The sequence below is a fragment of the Periplaneta americana genome, chromosome 12, assembly GCF_040183065.1.
Source record: "Periplaneta americana isolate PAMFEO1 chromosome 12, P.americana_PAMFEO1_priV1, whole genome shotgun sequence".
In the NCBI taxonomy this organism is placed as follows: Eukaryota; Metazoa; Arthropoda; class Insecta; order Blattodea; family Blattidae; genus Periplaneta; species Periplaneta americana.
In genome coordinates this window covers 39,746,920-39,768,668 of record NC_091128.1, presented here as the reverse complement: position 1 = coordinate 39,768,668, position 21,749 = coordinate 39,746,920, and the positions used below count along the sequence as shown (strand labels likewise).

Here is a 21,749-nt window from a genome sequence, read left to right as displayed (position 1 = left end):
ATTGCTTGAAAGAGAGAGGGAGGTTTATTATTTATTAGAGTTTGGGCATATTCTAAGAGATATCGCCACATAATTATAGCTTTGCGAGATATATATGATGGCAAATTTGTAATTAAAAAAAAAAAAGAAAATTGTGGGAGATTCGAACCTTGACCTACTACTATCAACTTCATCAATAGACCAATGCCGTAACCTGGTGAGCTACGGCTTTGACGAGACGAGCATGCACAATGTTATGTATCTGAAACTTAAGAAATTGTCGCCGGCTCATTCTTTTTGCCGTTAAGTGTGCATAATGTGTAACTTAGAATTGTAAAATTAAATACACTTAAAGAGGAACAATTTACTAAAAATAATATTTTGAGGATTCAGTTTCGTTAACAGCTTTCAAAACGCCTTTTTCTCCGAGGTCATATTTTTTACTTAATGTGTTTTGCTTGAAAGCCGACGATATTTTGTCTGGGCGCATGTAATATTTAACTTTATCATAACTAAGGCTTTTGACAGAGTGAATTGGAATAAACTTATGGGAATCCTAAAGAAAATTGGTGTGGATTGGGAAGACAGAAGACTGTTGAGTAATCTCTACATGAAACAACGAGTCAAAGTCAGGATAGGAGAAGAAATGTCAGAAGAAAGTGAAATTGGGAGAGGAGTAGGTCAAGGATGTCCTTTATCACGTACCCTATTCAACATCTACTTGGAGGATTTAGTAAAAAAACTGTTTTCAGAACATGGGAGAAGTGATAGTAGGAGGAAGAGTAAAGTGCATAAGATTTGCTGGTGATATGGCGTTGTTGGCAGAAGAGGATATGATACTAAGGAATATACTGATGGAACTAAATGACAGCTGTGAGCAGTATGTGATGAAAGTAAATGCCAAATAAGACGAAGAGCACGGTCATAGGAAGAAAAATACAGAAGATAAACTTGGAATTCTAAATGGGGCAGTAGAGCAAGTGGACAGCTGCAAATACTTGGGTGTACTATAAGCAGTAACATGAGCTGCTGCCAGTAAGTCAAAAGGAAGATAGCAATGGCTAAGGAAGTTTTTAAATATAAATAGGAGCATCTTCTGCGGACCTCTGGAAAAAGAACTAAGGAAGAGACTAGTGAAGTGCTTCGTGTGGAGTGTGGCATTGTATGAGGCAGAAACATGGACATTACGACGAAGTGAAGAGAAGAAATTTGAAGCATTTGAAATGTGGATATGGAGAAGAATGGAGTGTGTGAATTGGATAGACAGAAAAGGAAATGAAGCTGTGTTGGAAAGAGTGGGTGAAGGAAAAAATGATGCTGTAACATCAGGAAGAAGAAAAGGAATCGATTAGGTCACTAGCTGAGAAGAAACTGCCTCCTGAATATATACAATGGAAGGAATGGTGACCGGAAGAACAGTTCGGAGAAGAAGATATCAGATGATACATGACATTACGTTATATGGATCATATGCGGAGACAAGAGGAAGGCAGAAAATAAATATTGGAGAATGCTGTGTTTGCAATGAAAGACCTGTCCCTGGGCAGAACACTATGAATGAATTAACTATCAGCGACTGAGTCTTAATATTACAGTTAGGCAGCTTTGCGCGAATGGCTCGTGTTGTCCTGGGACCTCCACGATTATGAACTATGTCGCATGAACTATGTCCACTTACAAGAGAGTTGTCAGAAAGAAGTACTGGAAAGCAAGAGCTCATGACGTAGTTATCGAATCTAAAAAGAAACACCTGATTTGTTACTGCCTTTATGCTGACATCATACTTACACTTAGGCACTTTTGCATACAATTATGTTATGTAATTGTTACAATAGTGAGACTTTGACCAATCCAAATATCATTGTCCAGAAAATGCTGCAGACAACCAGGAACATAGAAATTCGTGCAATGAACACATTCTCGCAACTCGTTCAAGGTGGCAATAGAGGAGATTTGTTCAACAGGTTGCGCTATTTGGTATTCTAGAACTTCGAAAATGCAGTAAACCTGGATAATTCGATTCTAATTTACGCCAGAGAACTGGTGTAGCCGTAGACACATCTTGAGCAACGACTCTGTTGGTAAATTGGAGTATTCAACTGGCTCCAGATTGGTGAATGACGAACAGTTAAATACCCGCCATTAGTAAAGAAAAAGTTTTTTATGTACATTAACTGTACTAACTTTATGACAACTGTTACAAATGATGAGCTTTGCGATGTTTGGAGTCCTATGTCGAACACATGAACGTTTTGTTTTCCATTTGTTTAAACGGAAATGTTTATATAGCCTATTGCGATTTATTAATTCTTAAGTAATGTGACAAGTGTGAAGGTCGCACTGGAAAGTCAATCAATGTTGCTTTTTAGATTCGATAACTACGTCATTTAGTTCTTGCTAATGATAAAGAAATATCCAATATTTCTTTCTGACAACTCGAATACTTCCATTGCATAATGTATAATTAATTTTCATTCTGGATTACTGTGAGCCTAGCCGAGTATTCGCCAGGCTGTCGGCAGAAAACGCATTAGAATCAAAACCGATTCCCCTGCAACATCATCCAATGAACTAAAGAATGTGTTAAAACAATTAATATACAATTTTAAAACCAGATGGTAACGGTCAAATACGACAGTTGAAAGATTCCTACCACAGAATAAGAACTGGCTTGAAGATCTACGAGTTTTCCAATATGCGTTACTGAAACGCAGAGAGTCGAGCGTCGATTACTAGAACTTAGTAAAGTGGTGAACGTTATAAAAGCCGAAAAGCATAGGCATTAAGACAAAACACAGGTCCTTCAGAACTCGCATATGCCACACAAAGGAATCTTCAGAAGCAGGAGAGATTGATACTGCTGTTGCAATAAAAGACATACAATTTTCAACACTAATCAGTACATCAAAATGCAGATACTCAACAGAAGATCCTGCAACGTCAATTTGGCTTTATAAAGGGCAGGAGTGAAATACCTAATGGATCATATAGAAGACACCCAGGAGGAAAATACTACACCGTTTTTGTTGATTTAAAAAAAGCGTTCGACTCACTAAATAGAGGAAAACTGATCGAGAAACTGAAAGGTATGATTGGGGAGAGAGACCCGCTAGTAAGAGCAATTGAATCCTGTCAACAGTGAAATCTAATTGAAATAAACAACAGCGTTGAAATCTCCGAGAAAATCATACAGAAGAATGGAATTCTCCAAAGCAACCTGATAAGTCCCACGCTGTTCAACATCTACACAGCAGATGTGACAAACATAATAGGGGAAGACTCACAAGCAGAAATGATTCTATATGCAAGCGACATGGTGATAGGGTCAGCAGTAAAAGAGGACGTGCAAAAGGCGCTACAAAATCTAGAGAACTGGGCAGAGGAAAACGACCTGGATGTAAACAAAGAGAAGACAGTGAAAATGACATTCAGGAAGGGCGGAAAAATAGCGCCCAAAGACAGAATAACCTTATTGACGAGCCGCTACAAGTTGTAGGGAAATATAAATACCTGGGAATTACATTACAGACAACAGCAGCATCTTCGTTATGCACGTTCAGGAAAGAGCAGCAGCAGCCATCAAAGCCTCATACAACATTCCGAACATAACCAATCTGTCGACAAGCACAGCGATGACACTATTCAAAAGGTAGTGGCGCCAGTTATAACGTACGGAATAGAGATTATTTGGGAAAAACTCAGTAATAAGATATTTTGGTCTGAGTTTTAATATCGCAACATTTCTTTGCTGGTGATGCCTCCTCACTGACCTCACAAAATGCAAAGCAATGTGTATTGGAGAATTTCACCATTTTTTATTCTCCTCACAGCCTCAACTGTAATTACTAAATGTTTCCGTTTACTCAACATTTCAATAAAAATTGTACTGTACTCTGTAATATTAGTACACACTACTCACATATCCTGTATGTAATGCTGCGAACTGCAGGTATTGAATCACACTATTACTTTACTGATTTATGTTTGCTATGAGGCTACTAATCCTACACAAGTGAAGCAAATGCAGGCATTTCATAGGCTCACAATATTGCCTCTGAAGCATTGTCAGATGTCAATCATCTAACGAGCAACACTCTTAACAGTGAGAAAGGAGGGAAACTGTTTCTTTGAGAGTCCTGTTAGTGAGTGCCTACCCTGCAGTTGCCTTCCACTGAATAAGTAAAGGAATCAACAATCTGTAATCAAGTACAGATACTGTAGTTTTCTCAAACATTTCCAAATTAAAGAATGAGTACAGTATGTGTCCTGTGTGAGAACAAAAAAGAAAAAGAAGAAGAGAAAGACGTTTCTGTTAACCCACGTTTTGGTTGACAGTGCAGTGACAATATTTCGTTAACAGCCTTAATGGCCAATTACACTTAGTGTGCATTCTTCAATCCACGTAACTCAGTTCTCTATTATTAAATAGGTATTTGAGATCTATGCACCAAGCCTAAAACCTTCCAAACTGACACCAGATCCACTGCAGTATACTCGTATAGCATTCGTAAATAGCCAATATCTATTCATGAGATGATTATGCATGTGTGTGTGCGTGTACGAGCTGCACATGTAGAAATGGGAATTAGATAGAGGTTACTAACAACAGATCTGTATTTTACTTTCTTGTATTGTGATATTATTTTAATTTTGTATTGTCTCAACTTTGTTACTAAAATTTTGTAATATGTGAGTATTTTTTTTCTTTCCATTCTTCATTAAATTTCACTGCTTATGCATTTTGTGACCTGATGCAGTGTAAGAGAAGACCTATTATTAATAATAATAATAATAATAATAATAATAATAATAACAACAATTTATATGTACATTACCCAATTTTGAAGAAACTTGGCATGCACAACACAAATGTTCATTATAAAAAAAATTAAATTATGTTTTATTTAACGACTCTCACAATTGTCAAGGTTATATTAGCGTCGCCAGTGTGTTGTAATTCTGTCCCAGAGGAGTTCTTGTACATCCCAGTAAATCTAGTGACATTACCCTGTCACATTGAAGAATACTTAAAATGCCATCGACCTGAGCTGGGCTCGAACCCGCAACCTCGGGCACAGAAGGCCAGCACTCTTAACGACTCCACCACTCAGGCCAAAATGTTTGTTATTACTTCATTACTTACAAATGGCTTTGAAGGACCCCGAGGTTCATTGCCGCCCTCAGTCCCTATCCTGAGCAAGATTAATCCAGTTTCTATGATCATATCAGACTTTTCTCAAATATATTTTTATATTATCCTCCCATCTACGTCTCAGCCCCCCAAAGGTCTTTTTCCCTTCGGCCTCCCAACTGACACTCTACATGCATTTCTGGATTCGCCCATTTGTGGACATGTTTAATATAATTATATTAATAAAAATCCAGTTCTTTTAATTTTCTTCTTATATATAAAAGTCACTGTGCGTATGTATGTATGTATGTATGTACTCTATACAAATCGCCACACTTTGACTGATATTTGCCAAAGTTTGCACAATTAACCTTCATAACCAGGAGAAGAACATAGGCTATATTAAAACTGAACAGATCGACGTTAAATTATTGAAAACAAAAATTAGAAGAAATACGTTCAACCATGCATGTATAATACTGTATAAGTTGGACGTCATCCAATCACGAATCAGAAATGTGGTAACGCGCATCTTCCGTTATAACTCTTCCTCCGTTGATGGACATATTGCTGAAATACTCTAATGTTTGTGGAAATTGCAACACCAAGAAGGATACATGTGACTGAAATAAATTGATACCATAGATTAGGTACATGACAAAACACAAATGATTAGAATTACAGAACTGTATCTGATCTGTGACTGTTAAATTTCAGTATGGTGTGAAGCCTCCATGCGCTGCAATTAGAGCCTCTAAACGTCGTGGTATGATGTTCCTAGGAAATTTCCCTCCACGTACTTTGTATGCGAGTCCATAAAGCGTCAAGAGTGGTCCTGAAGGACCATGATGAACAAATTGTCAGCCAACCATATCCCAGACATGTTCGATGGACGACATGTCTGACGAACGTGCAGGCCAGGGAAGTCGTTCTTCGAAGGCTTGCACAATCCTCGCCACATGTGGCCGGGCATTGTCCTGCTAAAATATGGAGTTGCCTGAAGGAAGGACAGTACCTTGGGCTCTAAAACCTACGTAATGTAGCAGTTACTGTTCAGATTGCCCTGAATACGTAGCAAGCAAGATAGCACATTTATCCAATGGCGCCCCAAACCATCACACTAGACATTTGTCCGCTATGTCGCTCAACAATGCAGGCTCTCAGATTGCATTCATCACGGTAGCATCTAACATGTATGCGGCCATCATTGTAGGACAAGTTTAAGCAGGACTCGTCCGAAAACACTACATTTTGCCACTCAGCACGCTAGTGATGGGGTTCACATGCTCAATGCCAGTGGCGTAGCCAGACTAATTATTTTGGGTAAGCCAGATATGCAGGGTTTAGAAGGTACCTGACCCATCTTCTAACAATGCCGCTGCTGTCAACTCTCTTGGAACTCATTCTCGGAAGTCTTATTTAATAACATGCAAAATTATTATAAACAATAATGCAAGGCATACCTAAAGAAACGCTTCATAAGGTGAACTGGAGCTGTCGAGATTTCCTAGCAACGAATCTGTTAATCGCTGATGATAGGTCCTTCACCAAATCCCAACTTTTCTCTCTCTCAACGGCTAAAATTGCTAGATTACAAAGCCTTGTGCTTGACATGATTGTCGAATTTTTCTTCATTTCAGAACTTTGAAAAGTTTTATTTCATTGCCTTAATAAGGACGAACATTTACTAATATCCATTTTTGGAGACTGAGGTGCTTCCAATAATGAATTTGCGAGAGCAAGAATATCATTTAAACATACCAAATAAAATAAGGTGTCAAATTTTTCTAGCTGATGTAACAATTCAGTAGCCTCCACGGCTTCCTTCTTTTTATCGCTGCCAGACAATTTTTAGGCTCAATCCAACACAGTTAAATTGAGTCTTGAAGAAATGAACGCATTTTTGACTTCTTACCTTAACTATTGCTCTGGATCTATAGTTTAGTGTTAATGTTGAGTATTTTCCATAAAAAGCGCAAAAATTCGCACTGCCCATTGCAGTTTGTGGTACTGGTGGTTTCTGGACAATGGAAGCCAACACAATGGCATGTGAGCCATTAGTCCAGCCCTCAAAAGACAGCGACGAACCATTAATGCAGACAAGTTCACACCCTTTGCAGTACTCCAACGTCGACTCAACACTATGGATGAAGCTGTACAGTCCATCACAGCCATGCAGATAATATGGCGGTCATCCCATGCTGTGGTCACATTACGTGGTCTAGTACCCACTCGTCTCTGCATACGACCCTTTTCTACCCACTGGTTTCATACACGCATCACTGTCGTAGCAACATGCCCTGTACAAGCTTAAATTCACGGTATGACAAACCTGCTTCCCGGAGACCAACCATTCTGCTCCATTCGAACTACTCACGTGCTGATATTGCGCCCTTCCACATCGACGAGGCATACCTGCACTAGCTTTCAAGTTTCCACTTCGTTTGGAAGCTCTGCACTGACTGAGCAAGGCATAACACTGACCTTGCTGGTGACCTATGTGTATGGCATCTCTCTAGAAACGTAAATTATTGGTGGTACACTGTTCTACACATCTCCTGAGTTTGGAGTCGTTCACCCATTGTTTCTGGGTGTTGCACTTATCACAAACAGTAATGTATTAAATAAAATAACACTGATTTAAAATGCGTAATGAGGACGATCCCTTGATTGAATGTGTCATATGGCATGAATATACAATATAATCTATACTAATAATAAATCTGTAACCAATATATTTCTGGCAATTTTCGATTTTCCAAAAATAATTGGTGTTAACATGTATAATTAACCATCCTGAGACCGAAAATCGCTTTTTTGAAATTTTTGTCCGTATGTCTGTCTGTCTGTCTGTCTGGATGTTTGTTACCTTTTCACGCGATAATGGCTGAACCAATTCACATGAAAATTGACATATAAATTAAATTCGTTGTAACTTAGATTATAGGCTATATATCATCCAAAATACTTCATTTAAAAGGGGGGTTATAAGGGGGGCCTTAATTAAATAAATCGAAATATCTCGCTTATTATTGATTTTTATGAAAAATATTACATAACAAAAGTTTCTTTAAACGATTTCCGGTAAGTTTCATTCTATGCAAAATTTTGATAGGACTGATAATACTATGATATACCACGGATAAAACTATGATGCTCCAAAGTACATATTTCCATGCAGGAATTCTGCATTACCATATGGCCAAATATATCTGTTTTAAAATAACGATGCTTTTTTATATCATGGCCACGTCAGATTAATATAGAGTAATAGAGATAAAACACATGACTCTGCATTTATTTAAGGTGGCCTTGGAGTCCTTGGACAACAGTCGGATTAATATGCGGATGATATGATATTTGTTTATAATATACTAAATGTTGTTATATTATAAAGAGAGAGTATTTGTATGAGGCAATCTCAAGAAACTATTAATAGATTTAAATAATTCTTTCATCATTGGAAAGTGTAGTTTCTTTAGATGGACGTAGGATTTATATCATTACAGAAGCTCATGAGTGAATCGAGGACTGGGCACAAATGCATATAACACTGGATTAAACAGAACCTTACGCACAGAAAATTTTGTATATTGTCGAAACTAATAATTAGCTATATGTACTGCAGTTAAATTTAATGCTATTTGGAGGTATCGTACTGAAATTTGATATCTGATTTGCGTTGCGTTTTTTATGAAAGAATGAATGTCAGAGATGGAATAATTTTACAAATACACACGCAGCACATATTAAGTATTCAGTAACATAACAGTACACATTTTTATTGCTTAATTACGTACCTGGGTCAGCTACGGTAATGTACACTTAAAAGGTAACAGTTCTATACTGCACAATACTCCATATTGAATAATTAACGAACCAACATCTTTAGCATGACTTGTGGTTTGTAGACCATCTCAAACCCCAAACTCCACCCCTCTGAGCACGAGATCTTATATAACTCGGTCAGTTATGGACGAATGTTACAATAAAAACAATTAACAACATAGGTATCTCAGTCATAACTTCATACAATACCAGATGAAACTATGAAGTAATTGAAATGCGACTATTTGGTCTAGGAAGCATCCGTTTTCGTTGCAAGAATAATTCGTTTAACATGTTTGTAAATTAGTATTGAATACATTGTGCTGCTGGAAAAGTTTTTCTTCTTGAGATTCAAGAGCCTCTACAACTAATTAAAAACTTAGGTAGGTACTTATAGTAGTACATCCGTTATCAACACACGTTTTAAATAATATAGGGCAGTACAACACCTTATTTAAAATTGTATCGTTTGGTGACAAAGCCTTTTTCCAGCTGAGAGTAACAACCTTCAATTCTGACAAATATATTCTATTTCAGACGCTGTTAGGTCTAACATAATACCAAACTTAAAAGTAGAATTAATCGAACAACTCCATGACCTATTGCATGGTAATAACAGTTACATTTGTAGTTCTAAATACAACTCTGAAAGTAATTCAGGAGCAAACGATTTATAATTGATAATAAATTAATTATTCACCAACAATAACAAAGTTGTATTTTGAAATGTAACAGATTTAAGTCAATGATGTTTATTTATAACAAGTGCAGCAAAGCGCACAGGTATGGCTAGTATAGCATAGAACACATTTTTGTTTAATATTTAAGAATTCAAAATCAAACATAATAGGCAGCAAACACAACAGTATTCATAACACGTAAATTCAACCACTTTACTACATAGCTCTCTGTAGCATAGTGGTAGAGTCAAAGGCTCTGATAATTTATTTACATTATTTTAAATATGTTATTTTATTTTAACCCGACATAAAGGAGATTTTACTATATAAATAATATACCCGTAGTATTTACCACTCGAGTTGATATATTCATGGAATCACTCTACAAATACAGTCAACTTTGTTATTTTTATAGCTTAGGTCTATGTTGAATGTACATTCTCTCTATATATTAATCTGATTTTAACTTACTATGGTACCTTTTATGAAGAAATGCTGTTAATATTAAGAGCCTTTATTGCTCAGAAGCGAGATATTAGAACGATTTTATGATTGAAAGTACAAAACCTTGTAAATCTTTCTTTTTAAGGAATGTGGAATATTAGCATTTCCTTGTATAGCCTATATTTATCTTCATAAACTCTAATGCTGTTTAAGGGTGATGAAATTAAGTGTAATAAAATATCAGATTGTCATGATTATATAATAGTACTTTTCTGTTTAATAAGTTAAAATCTAGGGAGTGGCCACAGTAATGGCGGTGATTTAAATTGATTTTGTATTGATGTACTGAATTAAGTTCAATTGGTAATTGAGAATGACTTCAGTTTTCTGTTTATAAAGAGAGTTTAATTATTTTTTAGTCTTTGTGTGTGTATAATTTGTAATAATTACACTGCCGAGCAAAAAAAAAAAAAAACGCAACACTTGAATAAATTTGAAATAACAAACCATACGACAAATTATAAGATTACTGTGTGCTTCTATGGACCTGTTTGTGTTAGGCAAGTGTTAATTCATGTTTTGGGAAGGAAAGTATACCCATTGGGTGATTTGTAACACCCACTTTCCCACTGCCTGTCCCTTACTGTATATTTATTGCTGTGCCATTAAAATTTATAACCCTAAACACAAGCAGCTGAAACAAAGTTACTACACTATAGTTTTTTTTTTGCTTATAATGGAATTCTGTGATATTGAACTCAGTTTTAAACAACACTTAAGAGAGCTAAGATGCCATTAAACTCCATGAATGCCACGTTGGTAGAGGATGGCCGCAGCTTATGTTATGTGGCTCAGGTAGTAATAATAGTAATAATAATAGTAATAATAATAATAATAATAATAATAATAATAATAATAATAATAATAATAATCTCACACCTACAAGGCACTACTTATTAGGCAACGAAGCCAGGAGATAATGGAGTAGGGTGGCCAGTTCTTTTCCCCTCCATTGCTGACTAGGTACAGATTACACTAATCAAACTTCAGATGTACAGACCTAGAAACAAAATTTGGGCCACTTGAGTTTTCCTAGTTCTGGGTCTGTACACAATTGTTCTTCCTCTGACACATCGTCAAGTGAGATATAATGCCTGATAATAGATCTACAGTAGTGGCAAAAAAAAACCGAACTGACCCTTGTAGCTGATTTCAGAGCCTTGTTCACTCCAGACCATCGGTGCATATTCCTTGGATCTGTGCAGTTGAACAACAGCCACGCAGCTGGTTACTGTTTTCGTCTTCATTGAATGGCTCAGGTGCTTGGGGCGCGCCGCTATAGTGCAAACGGTGGCAGGTTCGATTCCCGTGGCAGGCATTTTTTTTTTAAGTATACAACAGTAATATTCATTGTCACAGCTCCTGGACCTAATTTCATTTCAGTAAAACAAAATGTGGATTATTATTTGGCCTAAAAAATATAAAGATTTATTTGGAAGATGCAACTGGTCTTCCTCTAAAAAAAAAAAAAAAAAAAAAAAAAAACCGATACAAAAAATAATTAAATAAAATAGGCTATTGAACTACTAATATTTTGTCCAATACCCTTCAACTTCTCTGACAGCTTCTGCTCGCCTAGGCATGGAATCGACGAGCCTCCAAAAATAGTCAAGATCCTGGGCGATGTCCTCCCAGGTATCAAGAACATGTTCCCAGAGCTCATCACGATTCCGAGGTGGTCTGTCTGCAATCAGTTTGCGTGTCCTTCCTTTTAGTCTGGCCCACGCATTTTCGATAACGTTCATATCAGGTGAAAGGGGAGGCAGAGCAATCTCTTCGATCTCTGGCCTCTCCGACAACCATCTCTGAACACCCATCGATTTGTGTACTGCATAATTAGCCTGCAGGAACAATAATGGTGCATCTGGATAACGTTCGCGGGCAGAAGGGTAAAACACGTGCTGCAAAATATGAATACAGTATAGTATACTGATCTATGTGTAGAGTCCCATCTATCCGCTGTAGCATTCCTGCTCCGTCTCGAGACATCCACCCCCAGAACTTGACGCTAATGCGCCCCCTGCTTTGGGTTTGGAGCCACATAAGCACGACTGTGCCGTCGGCCAGCCTCGCAACAGACAAGAACAGGTCCTGCATAACTAGTCGAGATCTGGGATTCGTCGGTGAAGATGACTCTTCCCCAGTCAACCCCATCTAGACTGTTAGCATATGCCAGGCAGTCTATGACTTGCTCCTCTGTAAGAGTTTGTTTACGAGCAGCCCTATAGTTCTTAATACCCGCAGCTTTAAGGCGATTGCCAACCGTCTTACGGCCTCCAGGGAATCGAGAGGCAGTTTGTAATTGATTTGCAGACATAAAAGGATTACGCTCACGTATTCGGAGCAATGCCCTATCCTCTCTTACCGCTGAAACTCTCGTATGCCCAGATCCACGGCGTCTTTCAACCCCTCCCCCCCCCAGTTTCTAGGTATCGACGAGCCCACCTCTTCGCAGTAGTTTTTGCCATTCCTAGCCTATCTGCAGCCTGAGATATGGAATATCCATCATCAAGCAGAGCTGTCAGTCTGATACGTGTTTCTCTAGTAGCGGCCATTTTGAGCAGAATCTGTTCATAGCATTCTGTATCGACTACAAATTTGTGATAAGGTGAAACATATAACGTGATTTAGTAGCGAGTTTCTCAATCCAGTGATACTTAAATTAAATTAAGAGATGTAACGGAAACGTTTGTTTTCACAAGTAATGCAAATTACGTGAAATCAGTTCTAAATTAAAGCTACTCGTAGGACGTAGTCTCCTTTTAAATCACTTATTGTATGACAGACTCTCAAGGAACATTGGTTCTCAAGCGATTCCATAGCACAGTGACAGCACAACAGACTGGTAATTAAGATTTTCGTGGTTCGAATCCTGCCTGGAAAGGAAACTTTTTTTTGTTTCTTATTCAAAATATATTCCCAATACTTTTCGATTGCAGTGATATTTTACTACTTAGACTAATTAACTTATTATTCCCAGAACATGAATTTTACCAGCTTATTTTCTAATGGCTTTCAAAATGGGCTATGTCAGCAGTCAAAATACAACAATTTCAATAGATTACTCGCTATCTTGTGGATGCTGGCATGGCATGCACAGTGGCTCATTTCGGGAACTTTGATTATTCCGTCAGTTTTTTTTTTTTTTTTTTTTTTTTTGCCACTACTGTACATATCGGTCAGATCCTCAATCAGAAGCAATTTCATTGTTATAAGATTTAATTGTAATGTCGGAACAAATGTTTTTTTTTTAGAAATCATAAATGACCCGGTTTTAAATTGAACGTGTCGTCCTTCAACAAGCAGTGACCCATGTGCTCTTCTCTACATATCTGTCCTTCAGAATTCAAGTATTTTATATTTGTTCCTTTTGTTTTCTTTGAATGGTTGTTGTAGCCATACAGAGCACAGTCCAGCATTCTATTGCATATTTATTTAGCACAGATTAAAAAAAACATATGTGCAATCTTAGTACACACATGTCAATATAACTAAGTTTCAAGTGAATGTTGTATTATATTCATCTCCTATCTCCCGGTGTGATGTCAGCATGCGAAGACCGACACATTTGTGTCAACGATCCGCTCCACCATTATACTTCCACTATGACCATATCCAACATTAGTATACACGAAAACAAACCCCTTTTGATTATCAACAGAAAGCGACCATACTTCTTGTTGAACATAAATTTAATGTTTTACTGGGCCTTTGAAATTATAGGTATATTGAACTACTTTTATTGATTCTTTCTGATAAATTTAAGAGTATGTATGCAAAACAATATGTTTACAAATAGAATAAAAACCCAAAATTCCACAAAGAAAAGTAACAGAAAAAAATTCATCATAAATTTTTTTATTACAGCATTTAAGAATTTCTCCACAAGTACATGGCTTCCTTCAACATAAAGATGCAATAAGCCAATATAATTTTACTTCTCCATAATATCCTACCAAAACAGTCTTCATTTAAATCTGACTGTATCATATGTTGGCTGGTCTGTCCCGCTGCATTCTTCCCTGTGTAGCCAGTTTAATATCAGTTTAGCTATTTCATTGTCCTTCATACACATGATGTGTACATGCCTTCTTAGTTGTTCTCAATTTCCTGTACAGTATTTCTCTTAACCTCCATTTTCGTTCTGATGTCTTTATCCCTCACTGTATTCATTCTAGTTAATCTTGCTGTGTGCCTCAAATAATCCATTTCTGTGGTTAATAATTTCTTCTTATGTATCTTTTTCAATGTCCATGTTTCGGCACCATATTTTAGTACACTTTTATTTACTGGCTTAATAATTTTCTTTTTCGTAAAAAGGTCTTGCTACATAACACTAAGTTGACCATATTAATGATTCCCCTGTTTTCACTAATTCATTTTTCAACTTAAAATCAGATGAACCATCTTTTTGCACAATAGAACCCAAATATTTAAAATATTCATGTTTTTTTTCTGAAGTCCCAGCAAAATTCATATACTTTCCATGTTAATTCATTTCAGTTACGTGATCGCATTTTAAACCCCAGGAGATATGAAACATCACTTGTTGTTGTTTATTCAACTGTCCGAAGACAGGTGTGAACCTCACAAGTAACAGTAATAAGCACAACTTATGAGGCAACTAGGCCAGAAGATAATGGAGTAGGGTGGCCAGTTCCTTTCCCCCTGCATTGCATATATTGCCAATTAGCTACATGTTACAGTAATCAGACTTCAGATGCATACAAACAATTGTTCTTTCTCTGACACAACACCAAGTGAGATGTACTGTCTAATAAGAGATTTACAGCTGTCAAAAGAAAAAGTGGCCGCTCTCTAGAAACAAAGATCCCTTTGGGTATCTTTGCTACAATTCGAAGACAGGCGATGTTACATGTTGTTGGACCACGTTGCTTGATATCTGCAGTTATAGTAAAGTATTCTTCATCTTATTGTTATAGTGTAACAGTAGCGTTTTAGGTTGGCATTTGTGCGATTATGCATTCAAGCACAAACTAGTGCTTTTTATGTTTATGTTTTTTTTTGTGTTCTTAAGACAGAGACAAACTATAATTGCTCCTGTCTCTTTTATGACTGTTTTAGAAATTAATATCAGGTTCATGAATGTATTATGCCATGACTTTAGAATTACTATTTATTATGACATTATGGCTGCAAACGGAAAGAAAGAAAGATTATATTCTCAACAAAAATATATTTCGTGGCATAAACAAAACAAACTTACTGGCGTCTGCCTTAGAAAATTCAATAATTCGCATTCTCATTTCTCAGGATTCCACAATGGGATGGAATCCATTGGAATACAATTCTTTTATTGAGTGATATTAATTGAGAGAGCATTTGATATGAAGGTGTGTGTTTAGAGACTATTGATAGAACAGCTGCTTTGGAGTCTGACAATATAACTGCATTCTTAAATTTATTGATATGGCACAGAAGATTCCTGAGACTTTCACTTACTGCAATAATTTCTCCATCAAAACTTGTTGTTCCATACCCAAGAGATCTATAAAGTGAGAAGAGACAGCACGTAACACCTGCACCGGCACCTTGTTCTCTGGAGATCAAGGATCCATCTGTGTATAAATGAAGCCAGTTTTGTGGAGGGTACCTAATATTAATTGTCTCTAAAGACAATTGTTTTAGTATTTCAGTGTTTACTTCTGATTTCAGTATTTCTTCTGTTAAATTTAGATTATATTCTATATTTAATAGAGTTAAAGGGTTTGGTTTAATTTGTAAGTTTTCTTTTAAATTCGGGATATTGATTTTCTGTTTTAATTCTTGAACAGAATGTAATAATATAAGAAGAAAAACTAATACTACTATTATGTAACTATATTGTTTCAAATCTAACATGAAATTTATTTTACTTATATTGCTAAAGAACGATAACAGAATACAATTAATGATAACTTGAATATTATTTATATCGCTAAAGAACGATAACAGAAATAAAATTATAATTTAAATATTATTTATAATGCTAAACAATGATAATAGAATATAAATGATAACTTGAATATTATTTATATTGCTAAAAAACGATAACAGAATAAAATGATAACTTGAATATTATTTATATCGGTAAGAATAATAACAGAGTATAAATGATGACTTGAATATTATTTATATCACTAAAGAACGATAACAGAATACAAATATAACTTGAATATTATTTAAATCGTTAACAGACGATAACAACATATAAATGATAACTTGAACAAGACTCAAACTCACAATCTTCGAATCATTAAGCAAGCTCTCTACCACTGCTCTATGAGACACAGATATCGATTAACTCCATAGTTCCGAAACTGCTTCTACAAGTGCATTGCATCATGTAACATCACCGTGATCCAAAGTGGAGGACTTAGAAAATATTTTCTTTTTTTTTTTTGACAGCTGTACATATCAGTCAATCAGAGCTGAAACGTCATTTATGGGTTCTAAATTAATTTTGCTTCAAATTAAGTTTCCTGTAAAAATAACGCGAAAATACAATATATGATCATTGTTATAATGCGGCTCACTTTGAAATTTGTGGAAGCCTCCAACAATCTTGAGTCCTTCAATGACACTGTTATCGTTCTAGAAATAGTGAAACCTTTTGTAACACATAATGATGTAACTGAACAAATTATGAAAGAGTTATCACAATTTGAGGGCGTGGTTTATTCCTTAGGAGCAAGAATCCAAAATAACCAACTTTTATTGTAAAATATATTTAAATATAATTTATCTTAAAATCTTTCTTAATATAATTTAGACACACTACAACCGTTGCATTAAGAGAGATTTTAAGATAAATAAATTATATTTTAAATATTTCGAAACAATGTTAAGAATCTCATTAAGAAATTAACAAATCTATACTCAGATGTTATTAAATGAAGATCACACAGGAAGAACAAGGTAAGTCAATTTCGTAAAATATTTATGGATTGCAGTTTTCAGCAGCTTTTGGCTCTGCGCAGTTAAGATTTTCAGCAAATAATCTTACATTCTTCAAGAACATGCATTATAAATTTGAGTACAAATTGTATTATAGATTCAAATATGGATTAACTGTGAAGTTCTAAATTTCATTTGTGAAAATTTTACTAAACTAACTTAACCCATTCTCACCATATAGTTTTCAAAAGCTATTCCAGGTGTTACAGTTAGAACCACCGATTCTGGCAAATGACCTTGCTGACAGTGCCAGTTGACGAGCTATTGTTGTCCTTCATGAATGAGTTGGAGATAACGTTTTCCTCTGCTAGTATCATGGTTATGAAAGATATAAATAGACCACAGTACAGTCCGAGTGGATAATTTGTAGCATGCCGCAAGCGACTTTCGTTCGCAATGATTTTACAGTATGCCTCCCAGTACGTGTAATATTTGTTTAGTTTTTGGAGGTGACTCTCCAGAGTCCAATAGAATACTCAGGCGTGCATGTTTATTCTTATGTCCTACCCATTCCAGCTGTGACAGAGATAACAACCGATCTTGCAGCGGTGAGTAACTCGCACTCGAGTTCACATTAACAAAATCCATCTGCCTAAATTGCTGGCGCCCACTATATTAAATGTTATTTCAGTTATGTTTTTCTCACTTACGCGTTTTTTCCTTCAAACCTCCCATCAAACATATAACTGACATTTTACTGTAATCTGCTTATGTTCTTATAATATAAATAGATACACGTTTTTAGAAACCAGCATAGCAAACTACTTCAAAACTATTCATACAATTATTATTTTTCGTTGTACCCAGCTTCTTCAGCTCAAGGCAAACAGAAATCCAATGAATATCTATTCATTAAAGACAGAAAGCCAGACTGTAAGTTGAAAGTAGTCAATGTGTTACTCACCACGTGATTAGCAGAGTTCAACGTCTCCACTCCTTCTAGTAAGCCACAAACTCTAGACAGAAGCACTTCTTCACGCACTCTGGTTGCATCTCGAATCTCTCTTATCAAATCTGAAAAAAAAAAACATCATAATAACATCAAAATTAATATTATACGTATGTGATTACACTAATGATCAACCACTCTAATAAAGTGACCACATTTTCAAGTCCCAAAATCAGGAATGGTGAAATCTGTGTATAAATTTACATGAGAAATATAAATATGTAACAAAAATAAATAGGATCACGGCAAAAAGAACATATTGCTTGCAATATATGAATATAACTTAAAAACACAAAAATAATATATTATACATAATAAAATCGATTGAATGTGTTTAGATTGGTCCAGAAGAGGGTCAAGTTGATCTGCTGTGTCCTTGAGATTTTCATTACAAATTACATCTGGTCCAATTGCTTTCTGGCCTTTCATTTTGAGGATAGCTGCTCTTACTTCCGCTATGCTTATCAGCTCTGTGTCATATGACTCTAGTGGTAGTTAGGTTACCTCTATTGAGGATTTATTTTATTTTATTGGGTTATTTTACGACGCTGTATCAACATCTAGGTTATTTAGCGTCTGAATGATATGAAGGTGATAATGCAGGTGAAATGAGTCCGGGGTCCAGCACCGAAAGTTACCCAGCATTTGCTCGTATTGGGTTGAGGGAAAACCCCGGAAAAAACCTCAACCAGGTAACTTGCCCCAACCGGGATTCGAACCCGGGCCACCTGGTTTCGCGGCCAGACGCGCTGACCGTTACTCCACAGATGTGGACCCTCTATTGAGGAAAGGGAAGAATTGTTTTTCCCAAGTTTCCATTGGGATATCTGTGGCAGTGCTGATTGGCTCTCTTCTAAAGACTCTGTTAGCACCTCTTGAGCTTGGACTTTTCCTTGCTCTTTAACAGTTTTTACAGGTTTTCCTTTTCTCCGCATAGAGATTTAGATTTTCCTCGGATATGTCTGTTCGTGCTCTGTGCATATCATTTCTTTTCTCTGTTTGTGGCACTCAGCATCAAACCTGTTCTTTGCTTCTGGAAGATGAGTAATGATTGTATACAGTTTTCTATTCTTTTAGAGAGGGATCCAGTTGCCCATTTTTAAGGAGGGCTGAAGCTTCGTCAATTGCCAGTTGTGTGTCCTCCAGCTTTCTTAAGATTGGTGGCGAACTTTACTGTTTTTTGTTGGCTTCTCTGCTTTGATGTGTAATTGTTGATCCTACCAGTATATACTTTCTTGGAACAGCTGTTGGTGAGGAGGAGATTACTTGTCACATAAGTCACTTGAAAATGCGGTCTTGTAGCATCAAGCATGCTGAATGAAAACTTTGGTCACTTAGCCAATCATATCTCCCAGCCCTATCACAGTACGTTGGAATACTGGCACTGCTAACTCCTCTCACTGGCTATGACCCACATTCAATTCAGTTTTGAAGTGAATGAGATTTATTACCAACTACCAGTAATGGCAATTGACTGTTCCTAACTTTACAGTTCACATCCCTTAAAAACATTACTATGAATGTAGAAAAATCTAAATGGGGATATAATATCTGGGCAAAATCCAGGACAAATTGGCATCGCGAAATGCTCTGAGAAAAAGTGGGGATAAGGGGTCTAAATTTGGAACAGATGGTCACTGTATAATATTAATGCACTTCTAAATCTCATAGATTTAATGTATATTTATAGGGGAGAGTCGGGTAGTATCGGACATCGGGTACTATCGGACAGTATGTTTCTTTCATCTACCACCATATGGTAGTACCTGAATGACATGATTACGTTTCTCTATGCGACATCACAGAAACGTAACCATATCAATCAGGTATTATCATCGTGTGGTAGATGAAAGAAACTCACTGTCCGATATTACCCAATGTCCGATACTACCCGACTCTCCCCTAACTAACAACAACAAACTACTTACAAGATGAGTGAAACATTTTACTATAAGGCATTTACATAATTTAAAATTCATATAAATGTACAAAAAAAAAGTACAGTGAAATGTTGCTATTATGAATGCCGCAGTTATGAATTTTTCAGAATAACGGAATAATTTTATAGTCCCAGCCATTTTACTATTAATTTACATGTTAAAAACGTTCTGTTTAAAGAATGCATAAGTGATGAACTAATAAGTTTAACGTAATAATAATTCATCTTGCTAAGAATTGCTATTTTAACAAAATTAGGCCTAATAAGCAGTTAAAAATTATTTTAAATAAATTCGAAATAAAATAAAATAAACGCGTTATCACTAGGCATTAGTCACCATTGATTTCAGTGACTTTTCTGAATGCACTTCCATAGACGCAATTGTTGTGGTTTGAATTTATATTTAAATGAAACAGTTTAATAAAATCGAACTTTCGAAGGTAGTCATCGATTCAGAACCCAATCTCGTAAATCGTAATATTTCGAGAAATCAATTTGACAAGATGGATGTAAATGTAACAACCAACGAGTTAGAAGAGAGATTATAGACTGGCCATTGTGACACCATGTTTGAAGAAAATTGAAGAGCGTCCACCATTAAAATAAGCACCTAAAACAAAGTGGGCGTGACGATAAGTAAGCTGTCAAAATTTCGTTTCCATAATCAATTTAACTGAAGTGGAAATACCCAGTGTTTCGTCAAAAATTTGACTTATGTGCTAGATAGATAGATAGATAGATAGATAGATATTTTATTAACCGTTGGAATACAATTATTCATGGCATCATCAGTGTACATTAATCTAACATTGATACAGTAATTTTACAGTCATCTTATCATTATCACTTTCCTGAATTGTGTCATCTTCTGATTCACTGTCATTGCCATCTTTTTCTTCCTCCCACTCCTCCTCCTCCTCATCATCACCACAATCATCACTATCACTTCCATCATCTCCACTCAATCGAATTATTTCGTCCATAGTAGACTCTAGCAGATGCACATTTTGCCAATATTAGCCACAATTTTCACTACATGGCGACAAAACCTTGCCAGTCTTAAGGACAAACTTCATTTACTGCCTGCACACCCAGTTTCCTTAGAACTCCTAAGGAAAATTCTCCACCTGTGTTCTTCTCTCAGAGCAAACGTTCTATCTTTTGTTTTGGTCATCTTTTCCTCACAAGAGATGCCATATCTCCTTAACCAAATGATAATTGTTTTTTTTTTTGTCTGGTAACTGGACAGTTACTTGCACTTAATGATACAGGGCACTGTCAAGCACTATTACAGAGACAGGTGGCAAACTAGGAATTACTCGTTCCCTCAACCATTTCTCTCAGTGGTAGTCACCAGTAGTTGAGTGAGCCACCTTTATAAATGAGAAGACCAGCATAAAAAAATCCACTTTTTGAATCTGTAAACTTATGTACTATTATAAGCCCTTTAGACTTGTTTCCTTTTACAATACCTCTAACATCTTTCCCTTTCTGCCAGCATTTTTTAGAAAGTCAAATCGTTGTTATCCAAGACTCATATAGATAAAATATTTGTCTTTGCTCTGCTCTAAAGTGTCTAACTTTTATGATATTCCTGCAACGCCAATCAATAATGTTCGGTCATTGTCAAATGAGTCTTCAATCCTGTGATCTCTTCTGCAGATATCCCATGCTTTTTAGCAGAGTATTAAAAAGCATTACAGTCTTTGGCTATCTCTCTTTTCCTTAACCGCAAACTGTGACGTTGTACAGAGGCTGAGATTTAATAAAAGATCTCTACAG

The 21,749-nt window shown here is 36.1% G+C and overlaps 1 protein-coding gene across 2 annotated transcripts in view; it reads right to left on the bottom strand.

Moving 5' to 3' along the window:
* LOC138710322 (uncharacterized) overlaps positions 1 to 21,749 on the bottom strand; it is a 121,379-nt gene that overhangs the window by 73,961 nt on the left and 25,669 nt on the right. For both annotated transcript variants that reach the window (XM_069841130.1, XM_069841131.1), the window contains exon 4: positions 17,984 to 18,093. In XM_069841130.1, coding sequence (XP_069697231.1) covers positions 17,984 to 18,093 — 110 coding nt within the window. The remainder of the gene's footprint in view (positions 1 to 17,983; positions 18,094 to 21,749) is intronic.